The sequence below is a fragment of the Ziziphus jujuba genome, chromosome 9 (assembly GCF_031755915.1).
Source record: "Ziziphus jujuba cultivar Dongzao chromosome 9, ASM3175591v1".
In the NCBI taxonomy this organism is placed as follows: domain Eukaryota; kingdom Viridiplantae; phylum Streptophyta; class Magnoliopsida; order Rosales; family Rhamnaceae; genus Ziziphus; species Ziziphus jujuba.
This window is the reverse complement of record NC_083387.1, coordinates 25,588,023-25,606,417: the sequence shown is the minus strand read 5'-3', so window position 1 is coordinate 25,606,417 and position 18,395 is coordinate 25,588,023. Positions and strand designations below refer to the sequence as shown.

Here is an 18,395-nt window from a genome sequence, read left to right as displayed (position 1 = left end):
CCATACCCAAACCGAGTCCAAGGCTAAGCCACAATCAAAGTCAAAACAAGCCCAACAAACAAAAAGGCCCAAGCCCAAATCAAGATTTAAGACCACCCTACACTAACCCCAGTTACATGAAACTTAACGTCCCAAGCCTAATCCACCCAACCCTCAATCCTAATTCTCCCAAGCTCAAGCCCATCAAATCCAACCTTACAATATCAGCCCGTCCAATTCCAAGCCAATCAATAGCCTCATAAAACTATGCCCAATGCCTTTTTTTTTTTTTCAAATAAAAATTGCCAATGGAATCAACAAATGCCTATAATCCACAGATGCCTATAATAACTTAAACAGGCTACCTCTATGGATTTGCTTTTCCAATTAGGATTTTAATTTTAAAAAATCAAAACAGTCAATTTCCAATTGTCATATAACATTGGTGATCATCAAAGTTAGTGAAGCAAATGAAACATGATCTTTTTGGACAGAAAAGTTGTTTGTACATATTTATTTTTGTGCGATGTACATGAATAATTTTGTAAAATTCAATGCTTGCTAAATCTGAAGAAGACCACATAACAAAAGATGGACCAACACATAGATATACTTAAAACATCTTTGATCACAAACTTACAGTTTTCGAAGACTTATGTCAAACCTAAACTTCCTAAACACTGATTCAGAAGATCGAATTTGCTAATTTTGAACTTCATATCTTTATCTTCCAGAATCAAAGACCAACCAACTAAACTTTCCAAATCCTAATGCTCATGTTCCTATATATTAAGTATAATTTAGTTCCTTCCCTGTATTCCAATTTCAATTGTATCTCAAGATTTATAGCAGACATAGGAGAGGTGTCTCTGAAGCAAAATATAAACCCAAAACTAGCAGCTAAATTACCATGTACACAATAATGAAAGTGATTACCACTAAAAAAACAAAAACATATGAAAGATGACAAAACCTCTCTCGTAGTCTTCAAAGAATGGTACATGTGAATCATTAAATTAATTATGCAAGGTATAAGTAATGCAGCAAAAGCCAAAGTATAGCAACAACTTAACTAAAAGGTTAGAACAAAATCATAGCACTGATTAGCAAACCATGCAAAACAACAAGTGCCTAACTAAAATGATAGAAATTTGATCAGCCACAAGAAAGGCCCCAATATTCACAGCATATCCTACTTCTGCATAGCAAGGTTATGCAAATTGTACTTTATAATCAATGCACCATGCAAACCAGAAAACACTAAAACTATCTAAATTTACATTTCCTGGAGGCCCCAAGTGGTCCTCATAGTTGGTTGGCATTTGCTTCTGGAAGAGAAAAATACTAAGCTCAAAATTAGCAAATTTTTCCATTCTTCAAATATGTACAAGTATTTTGTTTGGCTACCCCTTGGCATCAAATTCTATTAGGTAGCCAATTGGTTGAGATGATTTGATTAGTCTAACAGTGGACAAACACAAGCTCCAATTGTGGGGTAACTAGAGAGATGGATCTGTTCACAGGGATAAACAAACAATAGATGAATGAGAAAATCTTTGAAAATTATTAAGAGTTGTTTAGAATTGAGAAAAACAAATGCAATTTTATTGGATAGACTACAGTGGAACAAAATGGACTGATTAGGCTTCTAATATCCTCCAAGGACCCTTGAAGCATTATCTGGTTTCAATGAACACTAACTTACAATTCATTCCATGGAAGATTAAGTACAGTGATATAGTTGTGTTTTTCAAATTGTCTTAGTTTTCAGCAGACTATGACAAATTATGGGTTAAGCATATATAATATTAGTTCTCTTGTTTCTCACTTCTCTTTATCCATATAATGCACCAAACTAAAATTGTGATTCCCCCAATCCTCAAGAAGAAAAACTTATTTTTAAATTTTGCACATCTGGAAATAAGCTAACATACTAACAACAGGCACCCCAATTTTGGACGAGTTAATATAACTTAAAAACTGTTCATACAAGAGAGAGAGAGAGAGAGAGAGAGAGAGAGAGAGAGCCACTTTCAGATGGGCTTCAGATAGTGACACTAAAAAGTACACAGATAGAAATCTAATAACCTAGTATCCTGAGAAGGCACGGCTATTACTACTACGACAATGCCAAAACAAGAAGGTGGAGCTTCACTTTCATTATTTATCCCAAAAGTCAAATAAAATCAACATGATACCTGAGAAGACCAAGAATCAAGAAAACAGAAATTTAAAAAAAAAGAATAAAATGCAAAAATAATTCTGTTTTTCCAACCAAGAGTTCATATCAAAAAAGCTTAAATGGGGATTCTACAACGAAGACAAATCACAGGAATGATTAACCACATTATATATATCTTCAAGTTCTAAAAAGCAACATATTACGAAGCCAAAATTTCAGAAATAATTAATTGCATTATACGTCTTCCCAAGCTCAGAAAAAAGGCAACATATTTGTAGAGTACCAATTCAACTCAACGTGAGGTGTTAAGACCCAAGAGCAGGTTGTTCCCTCCAGGAAGGTATGCCACATTTGGACTCTTGGCCAGAGTTGCAGCCACTTCCCTGGCCGCCTCGATCCTCCTGAGCTCGATCAAACCCATTCCAGCGGCAGCTGTGGCATCCGAAATCAGCTTCGCAGATTCACTCTCACCCTGTGCCCTGATAATCGCAGCCCTCCTTTCCTGCTCAGCCTTCGCCACCACGAACTTCGACCTCTCGGCCTCTTGCTGAGCCACCTGCTTTTGCTCCACAGCCCTAGAGAACTCAGCTCCGTACGACAAATGGGTAATGGCCACATCGTCGAGCACAATGTTGAAATCCTTCGCTCGCTTGATCAAACTCTCACGGACCAACGCCGACACATGTGGACGCTCTGTGAGGAGCTGGTCGGCGTTGAACTGAGCGACCACCGCCTTCAACACCTCGTTGCCGATTGAAGGAAGTACCTTCTCGTCGTATTCGAGACCAAGGGTTTTGAAGATATCGGGGAGGCGAGAGACCTCCGGACGAGAGAGTACCCTCAGGGTGAGGTTAACCATCTGGAGGTCCTTGGTTCCAGAGATGGATGAGAAGGTATGTGGCCTGGTTCGGATGTCGAAGATGAAGGGCTTCTGAAGCCATGGTATTAGAAAGTGGGTCCCTTCTCCCACTGTTTCGTCGATCACTCCCCGGAACCGGTCGAAAAGGACGGCGCGTTGGCCGCCGTCGACAGTGTACAGAGACGAGTTGACCACACTGGCGCCGACACCGAGACCGATTGCGCCCCGTGCGATGTTTGTGAGGAATGACACAGCCGCTTGGTTCGCCATTGCTTATTTGTCTGACGAGGAAACGCAAATGTGAGAAAGTGAAACCAGTGAGGGTTTAACTTTTGGGTTTATGGTTTATACTCTTTACTTGGAGAAAAGGAAATTCCATTCCATCGTCGTCTGCAAGTTGTTAAATGGGCCTCGCTAGGGTTTTCTTAAGCGGCTGAGCTTCTAATTCAAGCTCCAATTAGGTAAATTTGGCCCAGTTTCATTTTAAAGATAAACAAAATAAAAAAAAAGGAATCAAAAATATTTTTTTCTTAGATAATTTAAACTCTACCCATGCTTTCATTTGAAATGCATTTTTTTTTATCTTCAAACATATATATCATCAAATTAACATATCAACATGTAGGGATCACCCTGTCCCCAAAAAAAAAAAAAAAAAAAAGGTAATAAATAGTATTTTTTTTTCTAGCTTTGTTATTATTTAATTATATTTATTGAAGTAATTAAAGTCTCATTTTGAGAGCAAAAAATACATAAATAAATAAATAAATATTGGGGAGTCCAGGATTTAGGATCTTTAACTTCTTCCGGTTATTTGGATTTTAGTTTTTAATAATGTATTAACTATATATGCTCAAATATTTTATTTTAGAAACAAAGTATTTAATTTTTAGATACTTTTGTAACACTATATTTTTAGGTTCTATTTTTTCTTTTTCAAAAACTTTTATCATTATATGAATGATAAGTTTACTATAGTAAATATTTATAATGGAAAAAATTATATATTTATTAAAAAAAAAAAAAGAACTTCATTTTATAAAATAATATTTTTTTCGTGAAAATAAAATAAATAGATTGATATGTGGAATCATATGAAAAGTGTTTAGTTGTTCAATGACAATTACTATTTGAATTTTCAATTTATTACTAGCTATATATATATATATATATATATATATGCACTGGTAAAATCTATTGCTAGCTTGCTATATAAAACATACTTATATAGAATTATTGTATATATGATGATGCACATATAAATGTACAAGTTTTCCAAAGAAATTTGTTCAGCATAAAGGAAAGGTCAAAGTGCGGTCAAAATAATAATAAACGTAAAAGCGCAAAAGCCACTTCCTCTCCTCCTTTCTCTTGATCGGTTCTCCATTCATTTTCCAGAAAAACAAACAACCACCGTAGCTTACACATTCTCTTTTTCATTTTGCGAATAATTGTTGAATAATATTATATTGGCAGAATAACAGAAACAGAAATGTGGGTGTTTTATCTGATATCATTGCCCCTGACAATGGGGATGGTGGTTTTCACGTTGAAATATTTTGCTGGGCCTGACGTCCCCAAATACGTCCTTTACACCGTTGGATATACCTGGTTCTGTTCTCTATCCATTATCATCCTTGTTCCTGCTGACATCTGGACGGTAATATATACTTACATATATATATATATATAATCTCTTCCATTAAAACATTATGCATCAAGCAATATTCTGCATGTGCGCTTGTGTGTGTATATATATATATATATATATTTAACTATGTATGTATTGCATCTATTTACACATGTATGTGTTTCTGCATGATTCTAAGCATTTTATATCTCTTCCGCTGACAAATGTTGGGAATTTTTATATTAATTTGAATATTCTTTTATTGGTTGATCAAACTGTTTCAATTAGAATATGATAGAAACTATGATTTTGATTATGGATTCTGAGTTGGAAGCACTTGGTTAACCTTTGATTAATTTTTGTTTATCTGAAAGCAGTCTGTAATGTGATTATGTTATTGCCTTAAATTATACCAGGTGATGAAATAATGCATGAACTATGTAATGTATTAAATTTATATATGAAGGTTCATAATTCTAGTTAAGATTAAGAAAACTTCTCAAACACATAAATTCATCATACATCTTTTACTGTCATTATATTGGGCATATCATCATTTCTCAAAAAGTTTGAAAATAAATATGAAGATGGTCATTTTGTTTAATTTCCCTCTTTTGGGGCGCATTAAATAATTTTTCTGTACTCATCCTGTTTGTTTCTACAAGGCTCGATGTTGAACTTGTTATTGGCTGGTCAAAGTTGCAGTTTAATTTTTGGATTCGATAAGAAAGATTTGGATTGTTAACGTGGAATGTTGAAAACAAATGAAAGAAGGGAGTTTAACAGCTTTTTTCAATAATATATAGAGAAGCAAACTCTCTGTTCAAGTAATTTGAAGAAATCCTTCATAAGTATCCACCTTATTACTGCTAACCCAATTCACATGAGGATTTCATTGACATTAAAAGTTAGTAATTTTAAACTAGTTCACACTAAGAATTCAAATTCAGTCCTCTAAATTCACAAAGGTGAACACCAAATCAATGAATTAATAGATTTAACTAATTTATTCACATGATTACCATTCAGACATTAAGTGGTCAGCACAATGGAGCAATTTCATTCTTTTGGGGCTTAACATATTGGAGTACATTTTTGCTTACATGGTAAGTTATTCTTTGTTTTTTAACCTATATATTTATCTCTTTATTTACATACACTTATTTAACTCCTTATTACAGAAGGAAATATTTATTGCTCGACTTGAATTAGAAACTACTTGAAACATTTCTCCGTTGATCATTTCCAATTTTTCATACTTCAATAATAATTCATAGGGTTTCATTTTTGTGCTTTCAGAGTCCATTGTTTATAGAATATGTGTCATGTATGTAAAGATTTAAACGATTTCATGGTTAATAAACTATTTCTCTGAGTAGGGCTGTGGCACCTACCATTGAGGGTTATGAAGATGCTGGAGACTTCACAGTGACAGAAAGATTGAAGACTAGCATACAAGGAAATTTGGTCTTCTACCTTTGTGTGGGCTCCATTGGATTCTTTGGATTTATACTAGTAATTACTCTTCGAAAAAATTTGTAAGCTTTCTACTTTTCTAAATTTACTTTCATTACTTCTACATCTAATAGATTTTTTATTATTAAAAAAAGGAATTATATTAATCCAAAGAAACAGATTAGAATGTTGGATTCTGGATTAGTCATGAAAAAGAATTACTAGAATGAAACCCACACATGATGGGAAGGAGGATTAATGTGCATCAACTTGAATTGCATGGTTGTTTTGAGACTAATAATAATTTAACCATTCGTTCAGTGGGCTTCTTTCTAAGTTAATAAAAATTGTTATTATTAGTTCAATGTTACTTAGCATGCATCAAGTGTGAACCTTGGTATTCCTTGTTGAAAAGTGCATCTCTACATCTTGAACCTTTTTGTTATTTCTGATTTAATACTTCAGTTAGTGTTGTAATTGCAATAAATGGTTTTCTTAGGGTTCTGTTCCTCAGGATGGTCCTTATTGTTGAAGTTGCATACTGTTGCTTTCTGTTTCTTTTGTCATTAGTCTCACTTGTTTACTGGCTCTCTACCAGTCTCAGCTGGGCATTTCATGCATAACCAGACAAACACAACCATGACAATCTATCAATTTTAAAAGGTTCTTTTTACAGTATTTTGTGATTGAAGATATAGTTTTCACAAGTACTACTTCTTGCCAGTTTCCATCCAAAAAAATTTGCACAATTGTTCTAGTGATATTGATAACATCTTGCTGATCTTAGTTATTCATAATTAAAACAAGCCAAACTTTTCCTTATGGATAATCTTTGATTATGATGGGAGAAGAACAAGATTTCCCTTCAGGGAATGGCTAAAGATAGCAGAAAGAACTTTGCGTAATAGACGCTCTACATATGGAGAATTAGGTGCCAATAATTGCGACCTTTTGATGGTCCTAAGTTAGGAATGTTACTCTTTTCACGCACTTCTATTGTCTATGACTGTCTCATTTACATTGGGATGGTAAAGTTGAAGATCTCTCTTTTACCATGGCCTTGATCTTTATTTTGAAAGCCACTTATATGCTTTTTTTAAATTCATAATTCATAATTAGTTTGTGTCCAGCTTATTTGTGTTTTCTTTTTTCATTTTTTTAACAATTGATATATTTTTTTAGGAGTGGAGGAATTATGGGTTTAGCAATGGCTTGCTCAAACACTTTTGGACTTGTAACTGGTGCATTTCTTCTTGGTTTTGGTTTGAGTGAAATTCCAAAGGGCATCTGGAAAAATGCAGACTGGCCTGCTCGTCAAAAGGTCTTGTCGCACAAAATTGCTAAAATGGCTGTGAAACTTGATGATGCTCACCAAGACCTTTCAAATGCTATAGTGGTAAGATATTCCTATCTTTAAAATTTGACGTTTATATAGCAGATTATCATCGGTCTTGCAAAGTTTATTTCATTTCCTTTGTCATGGTAATCAAACTGTGTTTTGTACTTGAATATCTCTATAGAAGTCTAATCTTGGATTCTTTTCTAGTGGAGAAAATTTCCAGAAGCTTGTGATAATTTTGCTAAATTATCACTATCAAAAAAACTTAAAATTATTAGAAACATGATCCAACTAGGTATATCAAGCTCACATACTGGTGTGTGTAACACTCCTCTGTATATGTAGGTTCATCTAATAACATGATGGAAATTTGGGTTTATGTCTGCAACCCAGTAAACAAGTGCAGTACAATAATTTATCAGAAGTAGTGTAACTAGGATTCAAATGCAAGGCCAGACGGATAATTAAAGTCTAATCTCATATTAAGTTACCACTGTTCCAAAACAGTAAAGCTACTAGGAGGAATTTTGTTGTGACCAAAAACATGATACACTAACAGTAACATAATGGTGTCTGGCATGCTAAATTTAAAAATAAAATCCTTTTCTTAATCGAAATTTGAGGTATAAATTAATTAAAGTTGAGAGAGACTTAGATATTTAATGGAAATGTCATGTTAGAATATTACTGAGCTAAGTATTTTCTTGTTATTATTGATTCATTTTATTCTGAATTATTTTGCCTGAAAAAAAAATTAAAAAAAAAAATAAAAAATCTTTCTTTTCTACTTACGTGATTTGTGCTCTTGGATTATCAGATCGCTCAGGCAACATCAAAGCAAATGTCTAAGCGTGATCCTTTGAGATCCTTCATGAATATTATCGATAATATGTTGCTTCAAATGGTAGTTTTACTTATTCTATTCAGGTTTAATTAACTCTGTTCAAATTGCTGTTTGTTTGGTTCTGTTTCGGTCTTTTAATTTTTGTTCTCTTTCTAGTTAGAAGATGACCCTTTGTTCAAACCGCAAGGTGGGAGATTAGGAGAAAATGATATGGATTATGACACTGATAACAAATCGATGGCAATGCTAAGACGTCGACTTAGGATAGCTAGAGAGGAGTACTATCGATACAAAAGGTAGATTTTTTTAAAGTATAAGAATAATTCATAGCTTTCAATCAATAATCTTTCTTCTTCTTTGTTTATTTGTTGTCACATTTTTTTTGGTTCATAAATGCTACAGTTTACCTCATATTATTTAAATGTCTTTTGTGTCTTATTTTGCTGATGGACATAGGGATATATAGATACATTTACATGCACAACCACTATTTGATCCAAGATTTGAAATAATGGATCATGACACTATAGCTAATTCTGCTTCTATTTTTTTTTTTCTCTAATAGTAATCAAATTTAACTTTCAGTTTTTAACAGCGAATATATGAACTTCGTCTTGGAGGCCCTTGAGCTTGAAGATACCATAAAAAATTATGAATGCCGCGTTGCAACTGGATGGTATGCTTTTTAACCATTACCACATGTGGAAATTTCAGTTACTAATTTATTTGCAACTGGTAAATTTAATTTTCTAGTTTAATCTTAAAAAGATTTTGATTCTTGCTATTTCTTTTGATGGGAGGTTGAATAGGTGGTAAGTGATAAAAGGACAAAGTTAGGTGACAAAAATGAGGGCTCTAAGTCTTTTTGGTGAGGCATTGGGAACAGGCTTTTAGGCTGATGATGAGAATGGTCTCAGTAATGAAGGGTTGTGTAAAATAAAATCTTTGTAGCTGACCCTCTATAAATGATATTAGGCTCTGAAGAAGTAAATGGTTTAGTGTAGGTTTGATTTTTGCCAAATCTAGCTGAACTCATTTTCTTATTTTTGGAATGTGTTTTAGAGTAGGATAATAGTATAAAGACAGTGCAAAGAGCTTAACTGTTTTTTACCCACCTAAATTCTTCTTCCTCGTTATTTAGAGGTAGCTATTATTAATAAATCTCTTTCTGTCACATGAATGTTTTCCCCTTTTTGCTAGTCACTGATATTGAACTAATAATGCAGGAAATATATTTCAAGTTTCAGGCCCGAACGGAAAGGCAGACTTGGTCATCTTCTCGATATAAGTGGTAACTTAAAATGTTTTCAAAAGGATGTTTAAATTGTGCTTGGCTTCTGATGCTAATGTTTGTCAGAATTAGTTTGGATTCTAAATGACTGAAGCTATAAAAAGGAGGGTACACATATTCTGTCAACTAAAATTCGAAATAAAATGAGTCAAATTTTTTTTTATTCTAATCCGCTTCAGTCTATCATTTACAAGGAAAATTATTATGATCTTGACATTTGTACCAGCAGTGAACCACCAATAAGGCTAACTGTTTTATTTACTTTTCTTGATTTTCATTTATATGAGTATCATTCATAATTTATTAATCCTTTTCAATAATTAAAACTCCATTTACAGAGTTGCTTTGGCGTTGTATGCTAAAAAAGCAAATTGAGAAGCTTTTGGCCATTCTTTTGGGTTGCATGTCAGCTGCAATCCTTGTTGCTGAAGCTACTATATTTCCAAGTGGAGTCGATTTGTCTCTTTTTTCTATTCTTATTAATGATGTAAGAAAGCAAGAGGTCCTTGTGCAGGTAATATTTCCTTTGAAACAGCTAAACAATTGGTCTTTTGTTAGATTAAGATAAAGTTAACCAACCTTATGCAAAGAATAGCACAGAATCTGAATGAAATTTTAATATCTGAATAACTGGAGTACAAGAAGTAAAGTGGATTTGATAACTGTCTAGGATTATCTAAAGGTTTGGTAAAAGTTCCTGAGGGGTTAAGGAGTATCCTATTTATCAACTTAACAACAACTGGTTTTTGTTCTATCCTTTTTTTCTTTTCAACTCCTCTGTTTTTTCCACATTGAGGACACCACTAGCAATTAGCAAATATTATATTCCTGTTCTTTGGCCCTGTTGTCCAAGGTACACCTCATTGAAGAGGAAAATTCATATTTTCTTGGATCTTAAGCCATCTTTCTTGGTGATGAAGAAACGACATAATATATAATATACCCTCTCTGAAATGTTTCTCTTGTGTGATCATATGGATTGATTGTTGGTTGTTTTTTCAGGTAGTTGCTTTTGTTCCTCTGATGTATATGTGCTTGTGTACATATTATTCTTTGTTTAAAGTTGGAATGTTGATGTTCTACTCATTGACACCAAGGCAGACAAGCTCAGTTAGCTTGCTTATGATATGTTCGTAAGTTTTCCTTTTCTATGTTGGCTTTGGAATTGTTTCACTGAAGGAACTTTTTCTTTATGCATTATTTCCAAAGAGAATATCATAATTCAATTTTTGCTTCAACATTTCTACCAGGATGGTTGCGCGATATGCACCTCCAATTTCATACAACTTTCTCAATCTCATTCGCCTTGATGCGGATGAAAAAACGATATTTGAACAGGTCTTGCTCCACAAGTGTGTGCAAATGCATGCTTAGGCATATTTCAATATAATTGTCATCATTTGCATCCATCATTCAGTAAAATGTTATGTTTATGGTTTTCTTTATGTTACTATTAGAACCGGTGAGGAAAACCTTCTAGAAATCATAAAATGATATAAGAAGAGAGTCTTTAATCTTTGCTTTTTTGTTGGAGAATAATTCTACTCTATGAAAAGTTCATGTAGAAAATATTTTTTGAGAGTTAAATAATTAGCATTTTGACATAGAACCTGTGTATTTATAGATTATAATAATCTCTTCTTTTAGTTGTGCCAGAATAAAGAATTCCCTTTGGTTAGACATTACCCCTTACATGGAAATTTTTTTTTCTGCTAGGATTTTGGATATTGCTTTATGCATATTCAACATTTCCTTTTTTCCAGTTTCAAAACTATTAAGTTTTCTTCACTTTTATGCAGACGTGTCTGTCCAGTTGATTTGCATTTTGCATTTTGGCCATTTATGCTTTCCAAATATAACACCAAGAGATTTATGCTAAAAGATAGAAGTTCATATTTAGATTCTTACTATATTAAGGTTTATGAAGAACTACTTCAGCATAAATTTGTTCAAAAAACATATCCATCAATATTTCTTTTGAAAAGTTTTGAGCAGAAAAACATGGACAACTAAGTATTACTGGTTTTGGCTTTCCTTTGGCTTTGTGTTGCAGAGAATGGGAAACATTGATGATGCTGTTCCTTTCTTTGGGAAGGGATTCAATAACATCTATCCACTTATTATGGTTATATATACATTGTTATTAGCTAGTAATTTTTTTGACCGGCTGTTCGGTTATTTTGGAAATTGGAAGATATTGCTCAAACTTCAAAGTGAATCCGAAGAGACAGATGGATTTGATCCTTCAGGAGTAATTATCTTGAAGAAAGGTGTGTATTTAAGACATGTTAATCATCATCATTTCCCATGCATAGTAGAATTGATAGGTATCATTAGGGCTTTGGTTAAGGAAAAAGAAAACAAACATTTCCTGAGCAAAATAAAATAATTTAATTACAGTTAATAAGATATTTTCCTTTATTTAACCACAAGAATTCTTCATTCTTACTATTTTCTCTCAGAAAGGTCTTCACTTCAGGAAGGGCATAGGATTGTAGAACATGTTATTCCATTAGCAAGAAATTTCAACAACATAAACATGGAGGTTGAATTTGACAAAACTATGGTAGGCATAACAAATTACCTCAAAATGTCATCAAGTATTTTTATTTGCATATATAGTGTTTTATATTTTTTTTATTTTTCTTATGACTTTTTTCTTCTTGAAAATACCATCAGAAAAAGCTTGTTACTGAAAAAGAAATGCAGGATGGAAACAAAGACCAACTAAAAGCTCTAAAAGAGAAGGTCCAAAATGAGGCAAATATTGAAGCCATCAGCATAAAGAATGCTGCAGCCATTACAGATCAATGCTATAAAAGACAAGAAGCCGACACGAAAACGACTAACAAAAATGTGCCTTCCTTAACACTTGATGAGGAAAACTCCCTAAACATGACAGGACCATCATCTGGATTAGCCTCAAAATGGGAGTCGATGAAGACAAGTTTTCAGGGTCTAAAATCAAACATTGGCTCCAAGAGATTCCTACCTTTACATCACATTCAAGAACCGAAACTGGATTCACCTTCTGAATCCCTTGATGAAATATTTCAGAGATTAAAACAACCAACGATGGATCATGGTGATTATGGTGATGATGAAGACGTCGACCTCTATGATTATGGCATAAACATCAAGATGGGGCCCTTCAGGTCATAGGTTCTTATGGCATATTCAATTGGACTTGTTCGAAAAGCTGGTGAAGTTTACATTTTGGTTTCCCACAACTCTCAAAGTAATGTGTTTGTAAAAAAATTGAGTGTCACACAGTCAATGAATCTTCCATTTTCTGGTATTCCTGCAGCAGAAAAGACATGCTTGAACCAAGCCTAGAATACAAGTTTTTTTTTTTTTTTTTTTTGGGGATAAGAAAACAATATGGAAAGGAATATTGATCCCACAATTTTGTAGAGAACTAAATACAAGGGAAAAGCTGTAAGCCTGTAATTATGATCGTAACTTGTAACATGCTTGGCACTGCCCAAAAATTTTGTTCGTTCGTTATCACTTCAATATATACTAAATTCTTATGATTTTTTTTTTTTTTGGTACTTATATTTCATTTAAAAAAATGTTAAATTTGAAACTACATCTTTCATTTCCTCTACATTTATAGAGCTTGTTTACTGTTGCAGAAACTGGTTTTCTATATTATGTCAAAATTGACAAATCTACATGCTCTTAAACATAGAATTATTCTCAAGGAAGAAACAAACTAACATGGCAACGCCCTTTTGTAATGTCTAAACACAAGCAACTTTTGCTAGGTAGACATGTAGTGAGCCAGGCTAGTGCTGAATCATTATTATCCGATTCCAACTACAACATATTTCAGTAATATATTGAATATTGTAAGAAAGGAATGCACTTTACCTGTTGACGGGATTTTAAAGTTTTCAAACCAAAATAAGCAAATTATACGCATACTACAGTGCTTCCTAGTAGGTGCCAATACATCTGATTACTAACAATGGAAAGGAGTATATCTCTTTGGTGACAGCCTAGTGGCATGTAAAATTATTGTTTCTTCATATGAAGATCATGATTTTGAATATGCTAACTTTCATATCAAAAATAGTTTAACGGTAAAACTAATACGTTCTTAAACAATAATTTCAAATTTAAATTTTCCAATTTAAAAAGAATATATTTTATTTACACCCCTTAAGGTATGGAACAAATACAAAAATATTTCTCAGGTTTTGAAAAAATCATCCACACTCCATGATGATAAATTAAATTATTTTTAAATGCATCATTGTGTCCCCCCTCTCTTTTGCAAAAAAATTAATTTTTTTTTAACAATTTTGCAAAAATTAATTTGAAAATTTTGTTAATCCACATTTTTAATTAATTTTATTTAAATTATGTGATATATATATATATATATATATATTTTTCATTAAAAAAAAAACTACGTGATGATTTTAATTAGATAAACTTTCTAAACTAAGTGAGAATTTATCGAATAAATTTAACTATATGTATTAAAATGTATTATAATTATCACATATATTTAACTAAATATATTATAATTTCTTAAATATATTTAACAAAAGGCATTTGTCACATATATAACTTACTTAAAGAAACTTATGTAATTAAAATTATCATATATTTTTAAAAAAAATATTAGCACATAGTTTAAATAAAATTTAATTAAAAAGAAAAAATTGATTTTTTTAAATTAACTATTGCACAAAAAATAGAAAAAGGAATTTAAAAATAATTTAGCTTTAGAAAGGTATAAGGTTATATTTATACTATTTCAAGGGGCATAAATGATTTTTTCAAAATCTGATAAATGTTTTTTTATTTAATTTATCTCAATTGTGTAAATAAAACATTAGAGAAATAAAAAATTGCGGGAAGGAGTTTTAAGCTTCACGGTCATTTGGCAACATTTAATTTGCTTCTTAGTTCTTACTAACTACTGAACATAATGTTACTCATAACTCAAATTTACTTGGCATCCAGTTTGAACCTTAGTAGTGGTTATCAAATAATGCATCTATATAATAATTTGTAAAATATATTTCGTCCATAAGGTAAACCTGCAATATAACCCACACTTGTAACCATTTTATTTTATTTTTATTTTTTCACATTATCTTTAATACTGAAAATGAGAATTTTAAATTTTGAATTGATTTTTATTTATACACACACCTATTATATACAGATTATTTTTTTATAAGTTGTATTTTTTGCAACTACTAAAGTCATATAACAGTTGAAATCATTTATTTATTTAGAACTTTACTTGTTATTTCTTTTTTTTTTTTTGGGGCAAATAAATAAGAAACCTATATATATATATATATATATATATATTTGTTTTCTAAGAGGGCATTGAAAGGCTTTCTAGAGCCCAAAATAATGCTGGGGCTGGATCTCAAGTAGAAATTTTCGGTGATTTTACTACTACATTTATTATCAGAAAAAATATATATTATCAGAAAAAAAAAAAATATATATATATATATATACACACACACACACACATATATATATATATATATATATATATATAATTTTATTAACGGAAGTTCGGGGGAGCACCATTGCAAAAGCCCATGATATAACTTCTTCCCGACCACATTGATGTAAATTATGGTAAGGTATTGAGTTTACGTGCTACATGCAATGAAAATGTTATGACCAAACAACGTCATGCAAGTGGACTAATTCAAACACGAAGAAAGTACATAGCTCTTTTTTTTTTTTTCTTTTTTTTTCACTATTAAGATATCTGTTTACACGACAAGAATATTTGTTTGACTTGCGTTAGTTGAAATAATTTCGAACCATTGAGAGTGATATGACCAAAAATATTTGATCACAATATACTAAAATAACTTTGTTATCAAATATGTTTAAAAATGTCCGAGCGCCAAAGCATCGATAGAATTAAATAAAAAAATTTAATCACTGAAGAGAAAAAACTCATATATAGCAAAAATTTCAGCATTTCAATTCAAGGAAGAAATCCCTATTAAAAATTATGGGAAAATATTGTAAATCACTTCTTTCATATGTCATGCGAACAATTGAAAACATAGATTTGAAGTTTCTGGGTATCAATCGAAGCGAGAAGAAGCATAAACTGATAAAAGGAAAATAAAAGACCCTAGGCTTATGCATACCAGACTGCCTCTAAATGCAAGGCATAGAGAGGCATAAACTCTTACAAACTGATAATATTGTTGGATATTAGAATCAAACACCTTCTCTAATAAGAAACAAAGGAGAAGGAGAACTCTTCAATGCTGGAACTAACAAATTTCACGGCTGCTGCTCACTCTCAGGCTTGGTAGCTTCTTTGATGTCATCTGTTCCATCATCCTACATTCGAGCCAGCAAAATGTTTCCAGTAAGTAATCACCAAAACATACATGTATATTCTTATATATATATATATATATATATATATAGAGAGAGAGAGAGAGAGGGAGGGAGGGAGGCAGATTGAGACTAGAATCCTACCTGCATGTCTGAGGTCCACAAAGTGAGATTATCACGAAGAAGTTGCATTATCAAAGTGCTATCCTTGTATGATTCCTCTCCCAGCGTATCCAGCTCTGCTATGGCTTCATCAAAAGCCTTAAAAGAAACATAAAATACATAAGAATATGAAAGCTAAGCTGCAACTTATAAGTGAGAACACAAAACAGAAAAATCACAAGGAATCCATTAATATGGACGTTCAAGCTATAATTGGTATCCTAGACTAGGCGAAAAAACAGCTTGAGCATAAATATCCCCACAAAAACTAAAAGCTTAATACTATTCTCATCCCATATACTATTGGCACTATAAAAATCAGATAACATTTCGAGCCAACTTCAGAATAGAACTAGAGATAGCATGAACTACAAACTTTCTAATGGAACCATAAAATTAGAGAGCATTTCAACCAAACTTCAGAAAGAACTAGAGATAAGCATGAACTACAAACTTTCTCATGGAACCATAAAATTAGATAGCATTTCAAGCAAACTTCAGAAAGAACTAGAGATAAGAATGAATTACAAATTTTCTAATGATACAAGCAAAGTTAGCCTATCAACATGAGGAATCTGTTGAAAATTTATGCTCAAGCTTAATACTCATAGCCTAGAACACAAACGCTTGAATATGAATAATCCAATAATCCAAACAAAATTTGAATACTGATTCTCATACTGCCCTTAGACAGAATTACATTTCAAGTCAACTTCTAAAAGCACTAAAGACTAGAATTACAATTCCATTTTCTTATGAGACAAACAATTTAACCGCATGGAAACTAAGATGAGGTTTTGGCATGAACTAAATTTCAATCAAACAATCTGATCAGAAGATTATGGTCATTCCAGCCACAGATTTGAAACTTATGGGTTCATTTTTGTCACAGGAATGTAACCTTTTATTCCCCTTTTTTTTTATTCAACAAATTTTCTCACCTGCTTAGCAAGATTGCAAGCCCTATCAGGAGAATTCAGAATCTCATAATAAAACACCGAGAAATTCAGAGCCAATCCTAAGCGGATGGGATGAGTTGGCGGCAGTTCAGAATTCGCAATCTCCTGCAAACCAAAAAATAATAATAATAATAATAAATAATCTCAAAATCAAACACGCAGAAAATTCGTTTCACTACGGAAAAACCACATTAAGAAATTTCCAAATCCCAAATTTTATCAAACGTATAACTATAATCCATCCACAAACATATATCAAAACATCCAATAACAATGAAACATGCGTATAATTCCCACAACAACCTTATATTTTTATTTTTTTGAAAAAAAACCCACTATTCTCGTTAATTCAAGAAATCAAGACCAGAAATTCTTAAGAACCATCTATAAACTAAAATCAGATCCATCTTCAACCTAAATCAAGTTCAAGAACCATCAAAATTCACACAAGAAGATCAAAGCCCAAACAAAAAAACCACCAAATCCAATCAAGAACAACGAATCGAACCTGAGCAGCCTTGTAAGCAGAGAGGGTATTCTCAGCAGCGTCCTTGCGATCTGACCCAGTCTTGAATTCAGCAAGGTACCTATGGTAATCCCCTTTCATCTTCAGGTAAAAAACCTTCGAATCCCCATCGGAAGACGCGGGTACCAATTTCTGCTCCAGTAGGTTAAGAATCCGATCGCAAATCGACGAAAGCTCGTTCTCGATCTTGGCCCTGTAGTCCTTGATTGTCGCCACGTGGTCAGAATTCCCTCGCCCCTCTTCCTTCTGCTCGATGGAGGATATTATCCGCCACGAGGCTCGTCGAGAACCGACGGCGTTCTTGTAGGCGACGGAGAATAGGTTTCGCTCCTCCACGGTCGGCTCGGCTTTCTCCGGCAACAGGGTCACGTACTTCTCCATGGTATCCGCCATCTCATCGTAGCGCTCGGCCTGCTCGGCCAGCTTTGCCAAGTAGATGAGGTCCTCGCGACTTGGTGGGTTCGCCATTGATGATGAACAAGAACGAAAATTGCAGAGCTTTTTTTTTTTTTTTTTTTTTTTGTCTGAATTTTTTTTTCCTTTTTCCCTGTAAATGCAAATTGGGAAAGATCGAAATGGTAAAAAAGAAACTGACTATAAATAAAATATGAATTAATAAGATTATTATTTAATAAATAGTTTTTTTTTTTTTTTTTTTTGGAATAAATAGTTACTAATTAAAAAAATTGAAAGCTCCGCTAGACGAGGAAAATGAAAGGATACTTCTCATCCATTTGTTGGAGATTAGGGAATAGAGAGGGAAGAGTATTGAAATTTGTGGGCCCAAAGTGTCTTACCTATTGGGCCCTCGGGCCTAGCATGTA

The 18,395-nt window shown here is 32.7% G+C and overlaps 3 protein-coding genes across 3 annotated transcripts; 1 reads left to right on the top strand and 2 right to left on the bottom strand.

Moving 5' to 3' along the window:
- Positions 1-2,223: 2,223 nt before the first annotated feature.
- LOC107427609 (prohibitin-3, mitochondrial) lies at positions 2,224-3,436 on the bottom strand. Its single transcript, XM_016037992.4, has one exon. The coding sequence runs from the start codon at positions 3,288-3,290 to the stop codon at positions 2,454-2,456; it is 837 nt and encodes a 278-aa protein (XP_015893478.3). The 5' UTR covers positions 3,291-3,436; the 3' UTR covers positions 2,224-2,453.
- Positions 3,437-4,372: 936 nt separating this feature from the next.
- Positions 4,373-13,053, top strand: LOC107427596 (uncharacterized). Its single transcript, XM_048481248.2, has 14 exons — positions 4,373-4,680; positions 5,680-5,756; positions 6,030-6,188; positions 7,288-7,501; positions 8,262-8,348; positions 8,445-8,584; positions 8,884-8,964; positions 9,515-9,579; positions 9,918-10,093; positions 10,582-10,712; positions 10,830-10,917; positions 11,633-11,849; positions 12,042-12,145; positions 12,259-13,053. Exons 1-14 carry the CDS (start codon positions 4,513-4,515, stop codon positions 12,739-12,741), a joined length of 2,190 nt encoding a protein of 729 aa, XP_048337205.2. The 5' UTR covers positions 4,373-4,512; the 3' UTR covers positions 12,742-13,053.
- Positions 13,054-15,584: 2,531 nt separating this feature from the next.
- On the bottom strand, positions 15,585-18,133 carry LOC107427624 (14-3-3 protein 6). The gene is made up of 4 exons (XM_016038008.4): positions 17,554-18,133; positions 17,028-17,150; positions 16,069-16,185; positions 15,585-15,927 (listed from the first exon to the last, which is right to left on the bottom strand). Exons 1-4 carry the CDS (start codon positions 18,037-18,039, stop codon positions 15,868-15,870), a joined length of 786 nt encoding a protein of 261 aa, XP_015893494.1. The 5' UTR covers positions 18,040-18,133; the 3' UTR covers positions 15,585-15,867.
- Between the last annotated feature and the right edge of the window lie 262 nt (positions 18,134-18,395).

What these genes read in the sequence shown, in the direction of transcription:
- LOC107427609 (XM_016037992.4), bottom strand. Translation starts at nt 3,290, where the DNA reads ATGGCGAACCAAGCGGCTGTGTCATTCCTCACAAACATCGCACGGGGC.
- LOC107427596 (XM_048481248.2), top strand. Translation starts at nt 4,513, where the DNA reads ATGTGGGTGTTTTATCTGATATCATTGCCCCTGACAATGGGGATGGTG. An exon ending in AGTAATTATCTTGAAGAAAG is followed by an intron (nt 11,850 to 12,041) that starts GTGTGTATTTAA and finishes ATTTTCTCTCAG; the next exon opens with AAAGGTCTTCACTTCAGGAA. An exon ending in TTGAATTTGACAAAACTATG is followed by an intron (nt 12,146 to 12,258) that starts GTAGGCATAACA and finishes AAATACCATCAG; the next exon opens with AAAAAGCTTGTTACTGAAAA.
- LOC107427624 (XM_016038008.4), bottom strand. Translation starts at nt 18,039, where the DNA reads ATGGCGAACCCACCAAGTCGCGAGGACCTCATCTACTTGGCAAAGCTG. An exon ending in CTGCTTACAAGGCTGCTCAG is followed by an intron (nt 17,151 to 17,553) that starts GTTCGATTCGTT and finishes TTTGGTTTGCAG; the next exon opens with GAGATTGCGAATTCTGAACT. An exon ending in CTTGCAATCTTGCTAAGCAG is followed by an intron (nt 16,186 to 17,027) that starts GTGAGAAAATTT and finishes GTTTCTTTTAAG; the next exon opens with GCTTTTGATGAAGCCATAGC.